This window comes from Muntiacus reevesi, chromosome 9 (genome assembly GCF_963930625.1).
Source record: "Muntiacus reevesi chromosome 9, mMunRee1.1, whole genome shotgun sequence".
Lineage (NCBI taxonomy): Eukaryota > Metazoa > Chordata > Mammalia > Artiodactyla > Cervidae > Muntiacus > Muntiacus reevesi.
Genome location: NC_089257.1, coordinates 1,131,428 through 1,147,889, shown reverse-complemented (window position 1 = coordinate 1,147,889; position 16,462 = coordinate 1,131,428). Strand labels below are relative to the sequence as shown.

General features: G+C 52.6%; 1 protein-coding gene across 2 annotated transcripts in view; it reads left to right on the top strand.

The window, feature by feature from the left end:
* The first annotated feature begins 8,251 nt into the window (after positions 1 to 8,251).
* The window catches only part of STX3 (syntaxin 3), a 48,584-nt gene continuing 40,373 nt past the window's right edge, over positions 8,252 to 16,462 (top strand). For both annotated transcript variants that reach the window (XM_065946318.1, XM_065946316.1), the window contains exon 1: positions 8,252 to 8,382. In XM_065946318.1, the coding sequence (XP_065802390.1) occupies positions 8,353 to 8,382 (30 nt within the window). In that variant the 5' untranslated portion in view covers positions 8,252 to 8,352. The remainder of the gene's footprint in view (positions 8,383 to 16,462) is intronic.

Sequence of the window (16,462 nt, the reverse complement as noted above, 5' to 3'; positions counted from 1 at the left end):
TTTATTCTCAATGTCTGTTTCTCCATTGCTGCCCTGTAAATAAATTCCTCAGTACCATTTTTCTTGATTCCGTATATATGCGTTAGAATATGATATTTATTTTTCTCTTTCTGACTCACTTCACTCTGTATAATAGGCTCTAGGTTCATCCACCTCATGAGAACTGACTCAAATGCATTCCTTTTTGTGGCTGAGTAATATTCCTTTGTGTATATGCACCACAACTTCTTTACCCATTCATCTGTTGATGGACATCTAGGTTGCTTCCAAGTTCTAGCTGTTGTAAATAGTGCTGCAATGAACAATGGGATACATATGTCTTTTCCAATTTGGTTTCCCCATGGTATATGCCTAGGAGTGGGATTGCTGGGTCATATGGGGGTGTTATTCCCAGTTTTTAAAGGAATCTCCATATCGTCTTCCATAGTGGCTGTATCAGTTTACATTCCCACCAACAGTGCAAGAGCCTTCCCTTTTCCCCACATTCCTCTCCAGCATTTATTGTTTGTAGGCTTTTTGATGAGGACCATTCTGACCAGTGTGAGGTGATATCTCACTGTAGCTTTGATTTCCATTTCTCTAATAATGACCGATGTTGAGCATCTTTGCATGTATTTGTTAGCCATCTGTATGTCTTCTTTGGAGAAATGTCTGTTTAGGTCTTTTCCCCACTTTTTGATTGGGTTGTTTGTTTTTCTGGTATTGAGTTATATGAGCTGCTTGTATATTTTGGAAATTAATCCTTTGTCAGATGTTTCATTTGCTATTATTTTCTCCCATTCTGAGGGTTGTGTTTTTACCTCGATTATAGTTTCCTTTGCTGTGCAAAAGCTTCTGAGTTTAATCAGGTCCTACTTGTTTACTCTTGTCTTTATTTTCACTACTCTAGGAGGTGGGATTCACTGTTAATCAATAGAATATGGGTAAAGTGATGTCACAGTGAGGTTAGGTTCTAAACACGTTTTGGTCTCTCTCTGTCCCTCTCACCTGCTTGGTCTGATGGACTTGGGCTGCCCTAGGAAGGGGCCCATGGGGTGAGGAACAGCCCTGATGAGCTGAATCCTGCCGGCAACCATGTGAGTGAATTCAGAAGCAGGTTCTTTCCCGGTCAAGCCCTGAGATGAGGCATAGCCCCCAGCCAACGCCTTAACTACAGTATTGAGGCAGAGGCACCCAGCTAAACTGCACCGGGATCCCCGAATCATAGAAACCATAAGATGAAGTTGTTCATTCTGTTTTAGGGCAATTTGTTACGCGGCAATAGATAACTAATGCAAAGGGTACGGGGTGGAAAGTACAAGTCAGGACATGTATTCCCCACCCCCCTGCAGTGGGGAGGAATTGCCACGGGGAGCAGAGAGGGTCTTCCCCTTCAGGTCTCTGCTTCCCATATCTTCTCTGACCGAAGCACACACCCTGGCCGTGCTGCCTCCAGGTACAAGGGTCAGAGCAGCCCCGAGGGCCAGGGTGGGCTAAGGTTCAGGTCTTTCCTCCTGTGGGGAAGAAACAGGCTTAGCGGGAAGCAGAGGCCCACACCCCAGGGTCCTTGTTTTGGTTTGTCTGCAAAAGTGAAATTAACTATTGGTCATCTATAGCCAAAATGCAAACACTTCAATTAATCTTACTACACTCGTTTGTGACCCGAGTCACAAACTGGACTGTAGCCCTCCAGGCTTCTCTGTTCATGGGATTTCCCAAGCACAAATACTGGAGTGGCCACCACCTCCTCCTCCATCCCTGACCCAGGGATCGAACCTGCATCTCCTGCATACAGCTGCACCACCTGGGAAGTCCTGATGGCTGAAGTAAGTGTCAGTCACTCAGTGGTGTCCGACTCTTTTCAACCCCATGGACAGTAGCCTGCCAGGCTCCTCTGTCCATGGGAATATTGGAGTGGATTGCCATTCCCTTCTCCAGGGGATCTTCTCAGCCCAGGGACTGAACCTGGGTCTCCCGCATTGCAGGCGGATTCTTTACCATCTAAGCCACCAGGGAAACCAGACAGTGAATGAACCACACACAGTGTTTTGAGGAGGGCATGGCAAGCCACTCCAGTAGTCCTGATGGGAAGATCCCACGGACAGAGGAGCCTGGCGGGCTCTGGACCACGGGGTCTCAAAGAGTCGGACACACCAAAGTGAAGCTGAGTACTGCAGGACTCCTTTAGTGGGAAACAGCTGCACACTCGACATGGTGGGAAGCCAGGCGCTGGGGCGAGCAGAAGGATAAAAATGCATCGGCGAGAAGGAGCTCCTGCAAAGCCTGAAGCCAAGGCGTCTCCACCTCCCTGGAGACGCTGCAGCCCACCCGGGCTCAGTGAGAGCCTCCCTCACCAGCCTCTGGCCTCCCCTTGCCCAGGTCCCTTGTCCCTCAGCAACTTGCCTTTCTTCAGCTTGTTTTACACAACTAGCATCTGGAATCCAGACTTCCGCCTGTCATGGAAGAGCAAATATTAATAGAAGATGAACAAAATTGGGTTCACACCTAATAGGAGTTTTTAAGAAGGCTTGAGGTCTGTGATAACGACCTTTACATAGAATGTCATAAGAAAAGAACTCTGTTGATGCTTCCCTTCATGGGTTCCTGGACTCCCAAGCGCAGTTAAGAAGGCTCTTTAAAAAAACATTGTAATAAAACATTTTAATAGTTTCTTGTTTGTTTTGGCCATGCTGTGTGGCACATGGGGTCTTTGTCCCCAAACCAGGGGTCGAGTCTGTGCCCCTGAATTGGGAGTGTGGGGTCTTACCACAAGGCCACCAGGGAAGTCTCAAGAGGGCTCTATACTCTGGTTTTCATGTGTTAAAAGTTTAAAGAAAATCAAATAGTCATTTCTGTTATGGCCACATAGGATAACCAAAAGGTCGTTTTATTTTTCTTCACAGAAATATCCTTTCCTAGGAAACCAGATTTCTTTTCTGTTTCCTAGTTTTGTTGAGATATAATTGGCACATAACATTGCATTAGTTTAAGGTGTGCCGCATGAGCTTAAACAGATTTCCTGGGGTAGAGCTGACTTACAATGTTATGTTAGTTTCGGGTGTAAAGTGATTCAGTTATACAAATACCTGTTCTTTTTCAGATTCTTTTCTCATGTAGGTTATTACAGAAATTTGAGTAGAGTGCCCTATGCTATCCTTGTTGGTTATCTATTTTACATACAGTAGGGTACATAGGTTAATCCCAAGCTCCTAATTTACCTCTCCCTGCCAAGTTTCCCCTTTGGTAACTATAAATTTGTTTTCAAAACCTGTTCGTGTTTCTTTTTTGTAAATAAATTCATTTATATCAAATGGCTGGATAAATGCATATTCTGCAAAATGATTGCCACAATATATCCATCACCTCACATAGTTACAATTTTACTTTTATTATGATGAAAACTTTAAAGATCTATTCTCTTAGCAACTCTAAGTACATAATACAGTATTGTTAACTACATGTAATGCTGTACATTACGTCCCCAGGACTTACGTATCTTATAATTATACTTCTTGACCCATTTTGTTCCCTGGCCCCCACTTCTGGCAATCATCTGTTCTCTGTATATATGAGTTTGCAGAAACCAAATTTCTGATTATCGAGTAAATTTATTTTCTAAGGGCTATAGAATCAGTCAAGCATGATATCCACAAATAAAAATAAAGAATGTGTGATGCTCTGGATCTTAGACTTAGTAAGAATAGATGTTCTGGATCTTTGACTTAGTAAGAATAGAATGCTAGATTTCTAATTTAAAAAAATAGATACGCAACAAACAACAAAGGTTTACTGTATAGCACAGAGAACTATAGTCAATATCTTATAATAACCCGTAATGGAAAATAATCTAAAAAAATAATATAGGTTCAACCAAATCACGTTGAAGCATTGTAAGTCAACTATACTTAAATAAAATATATACATTAAGGAAAAAAAACTGAAAAAAAAAGAAAAGGTTGAGAAGCACCCGTTTTGACCAACCTCCTTATCTCACAGATAAGAAAACAGGTTATGTGATGTCAGGTGACAGCTGTTTTGTGGGTGAAACTGTGTCTAGAATGCAGTCTTCCTGGCCACGTGTCAGCAATTGGTCCGTGGCCCCAGAGCTGCCATCCCTACCTGGAAACCCTCCCGGTGACAGATTAAATTTCTTAAGTATTCAGACAAAGGTAAGGAGCAAGAAGGAGTGATGGAAGCTAGAGGGAGGGAAAATTTTTGTTCTGCATAACAAAACGCTTTTAAACAACAGGTGGAACTGTTCACCCAGAGAAAATGTTTGGGAGTGTTTGAAATAATCGTAAAAAAAACATTGCAGTACGTTCAGGCAGAGGCTGGATGGCTACCCCGATAATCTCCTGCGGTCCTTTTCAGACTTCCACCGTGGAGAGCGGTTCACGCGTCTGCGTCCTCAGAAGACTGTTCTAGAGCGCAGAGCTTCCTGCCCTCATTGGCAAGCCTGCGTTAAGGAGAGCAGGTGGAGCGCGATTTCTGACCCGTTCGCCGTTCCCACTGCTGACCACCTGGGGGCGCACGCGCCTCCCTGTGGCCCGAGGCGGGACCGCGCCCCCGGATCGCGGGCTGCAGGGACGCGGACGGACGGCGAAGACCGGGGCGGGGCGGGGGTGCAAGCCGGCCGCCCGCCGCAGACCGCCTTCCCGGGAGGCCAGCACGCCTGCACGGGAGGCGCAGCGAGATCGCACCGGAGGCCGAATTCTGCTAGGATTATGGAGAAAACCACTTTTTAAAATATGGAAACTTTTAAAAGCCTTTACAGAATTTGTTACAATACTGTTCCTGTTTCGTGATTTGGTCGCTCGGTTCCTGAGCGGGGATGGAAGCCACACTGCGCGCCCCCACCCCCATGGAAAGGGGAAGTCTTAGCCACAGGAGGGGAACCCCAGAGCCAGGAAAATATTCACAGCATTTGATCTGGATGCAAAGCGCAGATTCTTTCCCTGAGCGGAGGGTTGACCCTTCGCCACCGCCGGTCCCATTTTTTGAGCTCCACCCTGAATGTGCGGGACAGAGCGTTTGTTCCCGAGTAGGAAGGCGGGCAGGGGAGAGGAAAGAAAGTGGAGGTGTGGAGGCGCGGGCGGGAAGACGGCGGGGCGGGGGAAAACACGCCCAGCGCTCGGAAGGGAATGCCGGCCGCGCAAGACTGAGGGCGGGAGGAGACGGGGCGACAGAGGACGGGATGGGGGGACGGCATCACCGACGCGATGGACAGGAGTCCGAGTGAACTCCGGGAGCTGGTGATGCACAGGGAGGCCTGGCGTGCTGCGGTTCATGGGGTCGCAGAGTCGGACACGGCTGAGCGACTGAGCTGAACTGAGCCACCTGGGGAAATCAGATAGGAATTAACAGCTTAAGGTTTCCAGTACAAACATCCTCCTCTTACACCTCTGCTCCACAGGAGACGACGAATCAGCCGTTCCTCCTCCGGTAACAGGCCTCACAGCAAACTGGAAAGCTGTAATATCTCTGATTCATCCCCTAGAGAAGCAGTAACTTTGCAAAGGCGTCCACACGGTGAGTGGCAGGTGTTCTGACTGCACCACTGAACTGCGTACGTTTCTCTGACGGATCCCCATGGCCGACATCATAAATCCAGTCTTCCTCCCAGCCCACCCCACCCTGCCTCACCTCCAGTAATTTCCATGAAGAACAGTCTTTCTGCTCCAACCCGCAGTTCTGGACCATACACATTCCTTTACTTGGAATGCCCTTCGTCCAGCAGAATTAGTAGCTCCCTCTCCCACCTGTTGGGAGGCTTCCCAGTTGGCGCTAGTGGTGAAGAAGCTGCTTGCCGATGCAGAAGACACAAGAGATGCACGTTCAATCCCTGCGTCGGGAAGATCCCTCAGAGGAGGGCATGGCAACCCACACCAGTGTTCTTGCCTGGAGAATGCCAAGGACAGAGGAGCCTGGTGGGCTGCAGTCCATGGGGCCGCAAAGAGTTGAACACGACTGAAGTGACTGGTTGGAAGAGGGTGTTTGCTATGACCAGTGCGTTCTCTTGGCAAAACTCTATTAGCCTTTGCCCTGCTTCATTCTGTACTCCAAGGCCAGATTTGCCTGTTACTGCAGGTGTTTCTTGACTTCCTATTTTCGCATTCCAGTCCCCTGTGATGAAAAGGGCATCTTTTTTGGGTGTTAGCTCTAGAAGGTCTTGTAGCTCTTCATAGAATCGGTCAACTTCAGCTTCTTCAGCATTACTGGTTGGGGCATAGACTTGGATTACCGTGATAGTGAATGGTTTGCTTTGGAAATGAACAGAGATCATTCTGTCGTTTTTCAGATTGTACCCAAGTACTGCATTTTGGACTCTTCTATGGACTATGATGGCTACTCCATTTCTTCTAAGGGATTCTTGCCCACAGTAGTAGATATAATGGTCATCTGAGTTAAATTCACCCATTCCAGTTCATTTTAGTTCTCTGATTCCTATAATGGTCATCTGAGTTAAAATCACCCATTCTAACCCATTTTAGTTCTCTGATTCCTGAAATGTCAATGTTCAACTCTTCCTTCACCTGTTTGACCACTTCCAATTTACCTTGATTTATGGACCTAACATTTCAGGTTCCTACGCAGTATTGCTCTTTACAGCATCGGACTTTACTTCCATCACCTGTCACATCCACAACTGGGTGTTGTTTTTGCTTTGGCTCCATCTCTTCCTTCTTTCTGGAGTTATTTCTCAGCTGATATGAACAAAGCTAGTGGACGTGATGGAATTCCAGTTAAGCTATTTCAAATCCTGAAAGATGATGCTGTGAAAGTGCTGCACTCAAAATGCCAGCAAACTTGGAAAACTCAGCAGTGGCCACAGAACTGGAAAAGGTCAGTTTTCATTCCAATCCCAAAGAAAGGCAATGCCAAAGAATGCTCAAACTACCCCACAATTGTACTCATCTCACACACTAGCAAAGTAATGCTCAAAATCCTCCGAGCCAGGCTTAACAGTACCTGAACTGTGAACTTCCAGATATTCAAGCTGGATTTAGAAAAGGCAGAGGAACGAGAGATCAAATTGCCAACATCTGTTGGATCATTGAGAAAGCAAGAGAGTTCCAGAAAAACATCTACTTCTGCTTTATTGAGTATGCCAAAGCCTTTCACTGTGTGGATCACAACAAAATATGGAAAATTCTGAAAGAGATGGGAATACCAGACCACCTGACCTGCCTCCTGAGAAATCTGTATGCAGGTCAGGAAGCAACAGTTAGAACTGGACATGGAACAACAGCTGGTTCCAAATTGGGAAAGGAGTATGTCAAGGCTGTATATTGTCACCCTACTTATTTAACTTCTATGCAGAGTACATCATGAGAAATGCTGGGCTGGATGAAGCACAAGCTGGAATCAAGGTTGCCGGGAGAAATATCAATAATCTCAGCTATGCAGATAACACCACCCTTATGGCAGAAAGTGAAGAAGAACTAAAGAGCCTCTTGATGAAGGTGAAAGATGAGAGTGAAAAAGTTGGCTTAAAACTCAACATTCAGAAAACTAAGATCATGGCATCCAGTCCCACCACTTCTTGGCAAATAGATGGGGAAACAGTGGAAACAGTGGCTGACTTTATTTTTGGGGGCTCCAAAATCACTGCAGATGGTGATCGCAGCCATGAAATTAAAAGACGCTTACTCCTTGGAAGGAAAGATATGACCAATTTAGACAGCATATTAAAAAGCAGAGACATTACTTTGCCAACAAAGGTCCGTCTAGTCAAGGTTATGGTTTTTCCAGTGGTCATGTATGGATGTGAGAGTTGGACTATAAAGAAAGCTGAGCACTGAAGAACTGATGCTTTTGAACTGTGGTGTTGGAGAAGTCTCTTGAGAGTCCCTTGGACTGCAAGGAGATTCAACCAGTCCATCCTAAAGGAGATCAGTCCTGGGTGTTCATTGGAAGGACTGGTGTTGAAGCTGAAACTCCAATACTTTGGCCACTTTATGTGAAGAACTGACTCATTTGAAAAGACCCTGATGCTGGGAGAGATTGTGGGCAGGAGAAGACGAAGGGGACGACAGAGGATGAGAGGGTTGGATGGAACCACCGACTCAACGGACCTGAGTTTGGGCAAACTCCAGGAGTTGGTGACGGACAGGGAGGCCCCGCGTGCTGCCGTCCGTGCGGTCGCAGAGAGTCGGACAGGACTGGGCGCCTGCACCGAGGCGGGCCGCCCCTCGGCCGGGCGCGGGCCCTTTAAGGGCGGGGCGCGGCCCAGGTGAGGGCGGGCGCCGGTCGGAGCCGCGCCCCCGGAGCCGCGTCGGGAGCGCGGGCGGGCCTCGCGGGGCCGCGGACGCTCCTCTTCGCTCGGCCGCCGCCTCTTCCGGCCGCTCACCTGGGCCCCGGCGCGGCGCCAGGATGAAGGACCGGCTGGAGCAGCTGAAGGCCGTGAGTCCGGGGGCGGGCGGGGTCTTCCTCCGGGCCCGGGTCCAGGCCGGCGCTCCCCGAGCCGGACGCACGGAGCCCCCGTCCCCGGGTCGCCTGCCGCCGAAGCGTCGCCAGGCTGCGCTCTCCCTGGGCGCCCCCCCGCCCCCCGCACGGCTGGACGGCGTCTGTCGAGAGCTGGGGTCCGCGGGGGCGTCCAGAGGGACTCCCCGTGAAGGTCGGGGGCGCGCACCGCCTGCCCGCCGCTGCCGGGCGCTGCGCCCGGACCCGCCTCCTCCGGGCGCCCCCGAGCCTCTCTCCCCTTGGGGGGCGCTGAGCCCGCTGCCCTCGCCCGCGAGAGAGCAGCTCCCGTGGGCGACCGCCTGACCGGGAGCTGATCTGGTCCAGCGGATGTTCAGCGCCTCGGCATCCAGCTGTCTGTAATTATTAACCCCCCGCCCGCGCCCCCCATCCTTGGGACGGCTGTGATCGGGCCCAAGGATCTGAAGGGAGTCCGCTTCCAACCCTGCTGCGTAAAATCGGTGAAACCTTGGGCAACCTACTCTTTTGAACTTGTTTCCGTATCGGTCGAAGGAAGGTTAATGGTACCCTGGAGATTTGTGTTGAGCTCGGATGATGTAATCGGGCTTAGTATAGAGAAGCGGTTAAGCATGGGTATTTACGTGCAATATTCATTGACTCATTGAATAAATAATCGCTGAGTGTTCTCTATGGGGCAAACCCAGTGCTCAGCCCTGGGGATGGGTCACTCAGGCTCTGTCTTAGGGGAATTTAAGATCTAGCCCCTGATGCAACGTAGTCCCATCTACATGGGAGTTTGTCAGAGGCGCGGTCGCTTAGGCCTCCCTCCAGAGCAAGGGAATCAGAATCTGATTATCCATAAATCTCTCCAGGTGATCATGCGCAACTGAAGTCCGAGCAACAGGGGTCTGGATAGAGCTGGGGTTGCCTCCCTGCTCCACTGCTTACCAGCTGTGCCCATGACCTTGGAGCCTAAGTTTTGTCATCTGTAAAATGGGTGGTCCTCAGGACTAAACCCAAGAGAGCAGGCACAGCCATTTGTATGGTGCGTGGCGCACCCAGGACTAAGCCTGGTGAATCTCACACTAGTCACTGTAAAATCTCTTCGGAAAGATGAAGCCTTGGGCAAAAGCGTGAAGGAGTGCTGGGCTGATGTCACAGCTGTTTTCCTTGCCCGCCCTTGTCTGAGCTGAGACCTTCCTGACCCTTTCACCGGCTCCTAGAAGGACTGCGTTGGAGGCAGGGGAGGGGATGTGACCGAGGCCAGGGGACGGTCACTGGTGGTGGGAGTCAGCCTCCCTGCTGCCTCCAAACATCCCTGAAATGACAGAGCAGAAGTGGCTGCCTCTGTGTGTAAAGAGGAGGAGACCAGAGCTCAGCCTGGGAAGGACAGATGCCCCGGGTCACGGGGCGGCCGGGAGCCCGATCCAGGGAGGAGCCAGGCTCCTGACCTCTCCCTGAGCCCTTGCCCCGGAGGCAGAGAGCAAAGCGGAGCCTGGTGTTGAAGACCCGCCGGTCCAGCACAGCGGGCGGTGCAGAGCTGGTCGGCAGGAGAGGCAGTGTCCTTCCTTAAGTGAGGAAGTCCATTTCCGGGGCGAGATGCCCTTTCAGCAGACAGCAGACAGCCTCAGCTGAACTCTGAGGCCCAAGTAGAAATTCAGATTGTTGGAGGAACCCAAGCAAGTCCCGTTGGTTCTCCGAGCCTCAGTGTTACCGTCTGTAAAATGGCGCCAATGCTGCGTCTCCCCTTTTCCTCCCGGAGCGCTGTGGAAGGGAGGCTGTAGACGGAGTGGTGAGGCTGGGGGCGCGGCCTCGTGGGGCAGGGAGATGGATGACCGCGCTGTGCAGAGAGGACCCGCTGGGTCAGGAGATTCTGGCTGTGGCTTGGTGCCTGGTGCCTGCTCCTCCGTGTCACTGCGCCTCGCTGCTCCTCTCCCCCGCTTTGTCACAGGGAGTTCGGTGGATCTCTAATTCCCTTTCAGCAACACTAACGCTTTCCTTGAAGACTACTGTTAAGGTTTAGGTGGGTTTTGGCTTCTAGCTCACCTCCCCGAGCCAGCCCCCCCTTGCCCCCGGAGAGAGAGAGAGAGCCCCTTCACCGCAACACTGTTACCATCTTCGCTCTCTGATTCCTTTTGTCGTGGTTTGCTAACCTGCTCAAAGCAAGTTTCACCCTGAGCGGCAGTGCGATCTCTGTCTGCGGGGATCTTTCTAAACCCTGGGGCCAGCGGAGCGTGAACGGCCCGCAGACAGCGGAAGCGCGTCCTGTGCAGGGCGTTAGTGCCGCTCCTGTAGGTGGAAGGAGAACAGTGAGGCCTGGAGGCTGATGGGCAGACGTGATGACCCCAGAAAGCACTTTTTTTTTTTCGTTTAGTTGCTTATTTACTGGCTGTGTCGGGCCTTTGCTGCTGCTGGAGCTCTCCCGGAGCTGCCTGAGCGGCGGCCCCTCTCCCTCCGTGGTTCCGGGCTTCTCTCCTTGCAGACCGTGGGTTCCAGTAGCTGCAGCGTGGGGTCAGTGTTGCGACTCCCTGGCTTCTAGAACACAGGCTCCGTAGATGCGGTGCACGGGCTTCGTTGCTCTGAGGCCTGTGGGATCTTCTGGGTCAGGGATGGAACCTGAGTCTCCGGCATTGGCAGGTGGATTGTTTACCCCGGAGCCACTCAGGGAAGCCCTGTCAAAGGCATTTGTGATAGTCAGCGCTGCCAGGCTGGTGGGACCTGGGAGGGAGGCTTGGTGGGATGTTGACTGTTGTAGGGATGTGAGCCCTCTTGGAGAGGTGGGCAGCCCAGGAGGAGGTTCAAAGTCTCCATCAACGCTGAGGGTGTGTGTTTCTAACAGTGCTTCGCTGGGAGCCTGTTCCAAGCACTCTGGAACCAAGGTCTCGAGTTGGTGTAAAGTGGATCACTGCACCCTCCCCTCAGGGTCACTGAGGGTGAAATGAGATAATCCCTGATAATCACCCACCTTCAGTCAACTCTAGTTCCCCAAACGGCCGGGCTGGGGGCAGCACCGTCCCTGAAGGGCGCCCCTTCCTGCTGCCGCAGTCACTGGCCGCATCTCGTCCGCCTCTCGCCTTTCTCCTCCCGGCCTGCCGGCCCAGAAGCCTGCCCTTTGGTGACGTCAGGATGGCCGGGAGCTGTGGTGCCCACGCCCAGCCTGTCTCTCCAGGCGGTTCCTGCCGAGGTCTCCGCCGCTGAACTTTGGATCTGCTGAGCCCAGACCCTTCCCGTCCCGCAGCCCTGGTTTCACTCAGCCAGTGTTCAGCCAGCAACTTCTCTGTCCCCGCCCTCCCAGAGGCGCTGGGGCAGGGGTGGGAATTGATGCTGACAACACACCTTGCTGGGCCTTGGGGATCGCAGCGAGGGAGGCGCCCGAGGAACAGACTGGAGATCCCGTCCTTGGGACAGAAAGAACCCCTGGAAGACCCCGTGGGCCAGTCCCTGGCGCTGGGGCTTTAGGGCCTCGGGGCTCTTCCCAGAGGAAGTGATGCTTCCGCTCGGGTCCTTGTTGAGACTAAAATCTACTCGTCAGAGGCTGGAGAGGCTCCTTAGTAGAAAGGCAAAGATCCTGGAATTTCTCACCCATTCTCCCTTTGGGCTTCACGGAGACACCACGTTTGGTGCCTTTTAACCTCTGCCTGCCTCGTGAACTGCTGGGCATCCTGAGATGTAGAGTTTTTTATTTTTATTTTTGGCCATGCAACAAGGCGTGTGGGATCTTATGAATAATAGATCCCCAACCAGGGATTGAACCCAGGTCACAGGAGTGAAAGCACCAGGTCTTAACCCCTGGACCGCCAGGGAATTCTAGGCAGAGTTCTTATACAAAGTCCTGGTCTGAAAGAACACGTGGTCATACAGGGAAAACAAAGGAATATGGTCCGTGAAAGGCGAGCCTCCAGCATCAAATGGAAACAGTGGCAGACTTTATTTTCCTGGGCTCCAAAGTCACTGTGGACAGTGACTGCAGCCATGAACTCTAAAGATGCTCACTCCTTGGAAGATAAGCTATGACCAACCTACAGAGCATATTAAAAAGCAGACATCACTTTGCTGACAAAAATTCTTATAGTTAAAGCTATGGTTTTTCCAGTAGTCATGTATGGATATGAGAGTTAGACCACATGGGAGGCTGAGTGCTGAAGAATTGATGCTTTTGAACTGTGGTGTTGGAGAAGACTCTTGAGAGTCCCCTGGACTGCAAGGAGATCAAACCTGTCAATCCTAAAGGAAATCAACCCTGAATGTTCATAGGAAGGACTGATGTTGAAGCTGAAACTCCAATACTTTGGCCAGCTGCTGCAAAGAACTGACTCATTTGAAAAGATTCTGATGCTGGGAAAGATTGAAGGTGGGAGGAGAAGGGGACGACAGAGGATGAGATGGTTGGATGGCATCACCAACTCAATGGACATGAGTTTGAGTAAACTCCTGGAGTTGGTGATGGACAGGAATGCCTGGCGTGCTGCGGTTCATGGGGTCGGGAAGAGTCGGACACGACGGAGAGACTGAACAGCTGCAGCGTGAGAGTCGGTCATGCTCACAGAGAGGCAGCCACGTGCGGAACGGAGGTCGCGGACTTTGGACACGTGCCCAGAGAGCTGGAAACCTCTTGGGGTTTACCGGATCCTCCACAGAGAGCCAATAGGGATGCGCTAATGAAATCGACTCCTGAGGTGCTAAAGACCAGACCGACTTATTCACTCTCTCCGTTTGCTCTTGTGTCCTGCAGGGCTTGTCCCTGGCCGCCTTCCGCATTTAGAGGTTCCCCACACGAGTTCCCCAGGAGTGTGCTCACAGCCATCGGAGCAGGGGGCCGCGCTTCCCCTTTTACGTTTCTAATGGCTGTGGTTCCTTCCTGCCTCCCGATCTCCCTGGCCGGATTCGCTCCCTGAGAGAGCTGTCCCGGGGTTGGGAGCGCTGACCCGGGGTTGTGAGTGCTGTCCCGGGTTGGGAGCGCTGGCCTGGGGTTGGGAGCGCTGTCCGGGGTTGGGAGAGCTGGTCCCGGGTTGGGAGAGCTGGTCCCGGGTTGGGAGAGCTGGTCCCGGGTTGGGAGAGCTGTCCTGGGTTGGGAGAGCTGGTCCCGGGTTGGGAGCGCTGGCCTGGGGTTGGGAGAGCTGGTCCTGGGTTGGGAGAGCTGTCCTGGGTTGGGAGAGCTGTTCCCGGGTTGGGAGCGCTGGCCTGGGTTGGGAGAGCTGGTCCTGGGTTGGGAGAGCTGTCCTGGGTTGGGAGCGCTGTCCCGGGTTGGGAGAGCTGTCCGGGGTTGGGAGCGCTGTCCGGGGTTGGGAGCGCTGTCCGGGGTTGGGAGAGCTGGTCCTGGGTTGGGAGAGCTGTCCCGGGTTGGGAGAGCTGTCCCGGGTTGGGAGAGCTGTCCTGGGTTGGGAGAGCTGGTCCCGGGTTGGGAGAGCTGTCCTGGGTTGGGAGCGCTGTCCCGGGTTGGGAGAGCTGTCCGGGGTTGGGAGCGCTGTCCGGGGTTGGGAGCGCTGTCCGGGGTTGGGAGAGCTGGTCCTGGGTTGGGAGAGCTGTCCCGGGTTGGGAGAGCTGTCCCGGGTTGGGAGAGCTGTCCTGGGTTGGGAGAGCTGGTCCCGGGTTGGGAGAGCTGTCCTGGGTTGGGAGCGCTGTCCCGGGTTGGGAGAGCTGTCCGGGGTTGGGAGAGCTGTCCGGGGTTGGGAGCGCTGTCCCGGGTTGGGAGCGCTGTCCGGGGTTGGGAGCGCTGTCCGGGGTTGGGAGAGCTGGCCTGGGGTTGGGAGCGCTGTCCGGGGTTGGGAGCGCTGTCCGGGGTTGGGAGCGCTGTCCCTGGGTGAGCAGACGGTGGTGGAGCTGAGGCGGGAGTGACAGGGATTGCGAGGGATTACCGACCCAGCAGCCAGAGGTCAGAGAGAGAACGCGGGGCTGGAGGAAGGCGATTAGTTCTATTTTTAGTCCCGTGGGTGGGGCCAGGGGAGACAGGCTGTCTACCTTCCTTTCAGGGCTGCCTTCCCCTTTTGGCAAAATTCCTGCCTGTCTTCCCAGGCTTGCTCCTACCGGTAATACTCCTGAAACACAGCCTGGGGCCTGCCCCTCTGCCTGCCAGCAGCCCTCATGGGTTGCAGGTTGCTTCAGAGCAAAATATTTCTCTTCTATTGTCAGCGGGTTTTTTCTTTCCTTTTTTCCCCTTACCATGGCGTGGGCTTGAAAGCACCTTCCAGCTGTCTTTTATGAGTTGGACTCTCTGGTCTCCTAAGTCCTGCTGTCTCTCAGATCCATGGGCCTGTGACTTGGTGGTGTCCCCTCACCGTATCAATGTGGTAGCAATGGTCATTGATCGAGCTGCCGCTTACTGTTGGAAAGGACGTGTGTGTGTCTAATCCTCTCCACCCCGCAAGGCAAGGTGGCATTATATAGTATTCCCATCTTACAGGTGAGGGAATTGAGGCTCAGACGGACTTGAGATCCGAGGGGTGAGATCAAGACTTGAACACGGCCTCCTTGTTTATCTGTCACACTGTCATTGACCGCCTCCCCAGCTGTACTGTTTGCCCCTTGACACCGTGGCAGGTGGGACCTGTACCCTTGTCTGTCGACTGATCAGTAACATCTTGGCCCTTACACACTCCTTATTCTTCACGGGGACTTACTCTTCCAGCTCCATCCCCTCTGGGTTAGTGAAACTTGACCCGCCTGAAGTGCTAATTAAGCCAGAGGTTGCTGGTTCCACCTTTAAGGATGAGGATGGGTGAGTTCCAAGGCTCCTATCTGTACCTGAACTTCCAGCCCTGCTCCTCATGGAGGGTTGTCCCCTTTCAGGAAGACCACGAAGGAGAGGATGTGGGTATCACGGTGAGAATCCAGCCACCTCCTTCCTCCCTTGGAACTTGTTACACATCCCTGAAGGCTCAGTTCCAGTGTCATCGCCGCAGGGCACGTTCCAGATCTGAGCTGACAGCATTCAGTAGGCCTTCTTGGAGCCTCCACAAACTTTATTTTTGTTGATATGTAAAAGCAGCCACTGTTTTAGAAGCTGCCTGCCAGCGAAGTCCTCTGTGAGTCCAGACCACACTCCCACAGCCCAGGAAGCTGTAAACCTGTGGTTTTTCCAGTAGTCACGTACAAATATGAGTTAGACCATAAGGAAGGCTGAGCATCGAAGAATTCATGCTTTCAAACTCTTCTGCTGGATGAGACTCTTCAGAGTCCCTTCGACTACAAGGAGATCCAACCAGTCCATCCTAAAGGAAATCAACCCTGAATATTCACTGGAAGGACTGATGCTGAAGCTGAAACTCCAGTACTTTGGCCACCTGATGCAAAGAGCTGACTCACTGGAAAAGACCCTGATGCTGGGAAAGATTGAGGGCGGGAGGAGAAGGGGACGGCAGAGGATGAGATGGTTGGATGGCATCACCCACTCAATGGACATGAGTTTGGGTAAACTCTGGGAGTTGCTGATGGACAGGGAGGCCTGGTGGGCTGCAGTCCATGCAGTCGCAAAGCACTGGACATGACTGAGCTACTGAGCTGCCACAGCAGATGAACTTGCTGGGAGGCTCGGCAGTCCCGAGGGGGCCTTATCTCCAGCGTTTTATGTCAGGCCTCTGCAACTTCCTCCCCTCTCTGCTGTTGGGTCAGCCTGTTTCCTGGCTGGGCCATTTCCGTGGCAACGTCCCTCTGTCTGTGTGTGGAAACTTGGGTGAGGCTCACCTCCCACCTGAAGAGATCAGTGAGCGTGCACTGTCTGGGTTTGCTTAGCTGCCTGGCTCAGGGAGCCCGCAGGAGGGCAGCGGGATTGCTCTTTGTGGAAATGCGTGTTTCATCCTGGGCTAATTTTAGACTGACAGAAGGGTTACACAGAGTGCAGAGTCCCCCCGGCCAGGTTTCCTCCATTGTTAGCGTCTTAGGTTGTGACGGGCCGTGTGTCTAAACGGGGAAGCTGACCCTGGAACATCGCGAGTCACGCAGCTCCAGACTGTGTGGGTGCCCCTCGTTTCCCACGGGAGGCCCTGCCTCTGGTCTGGGGTCCCACCCGGCGTGGCACAGTGCATCGCGCTCTCCGTTTCCTCGGCGCCTCTGAGCTGTGACCGCT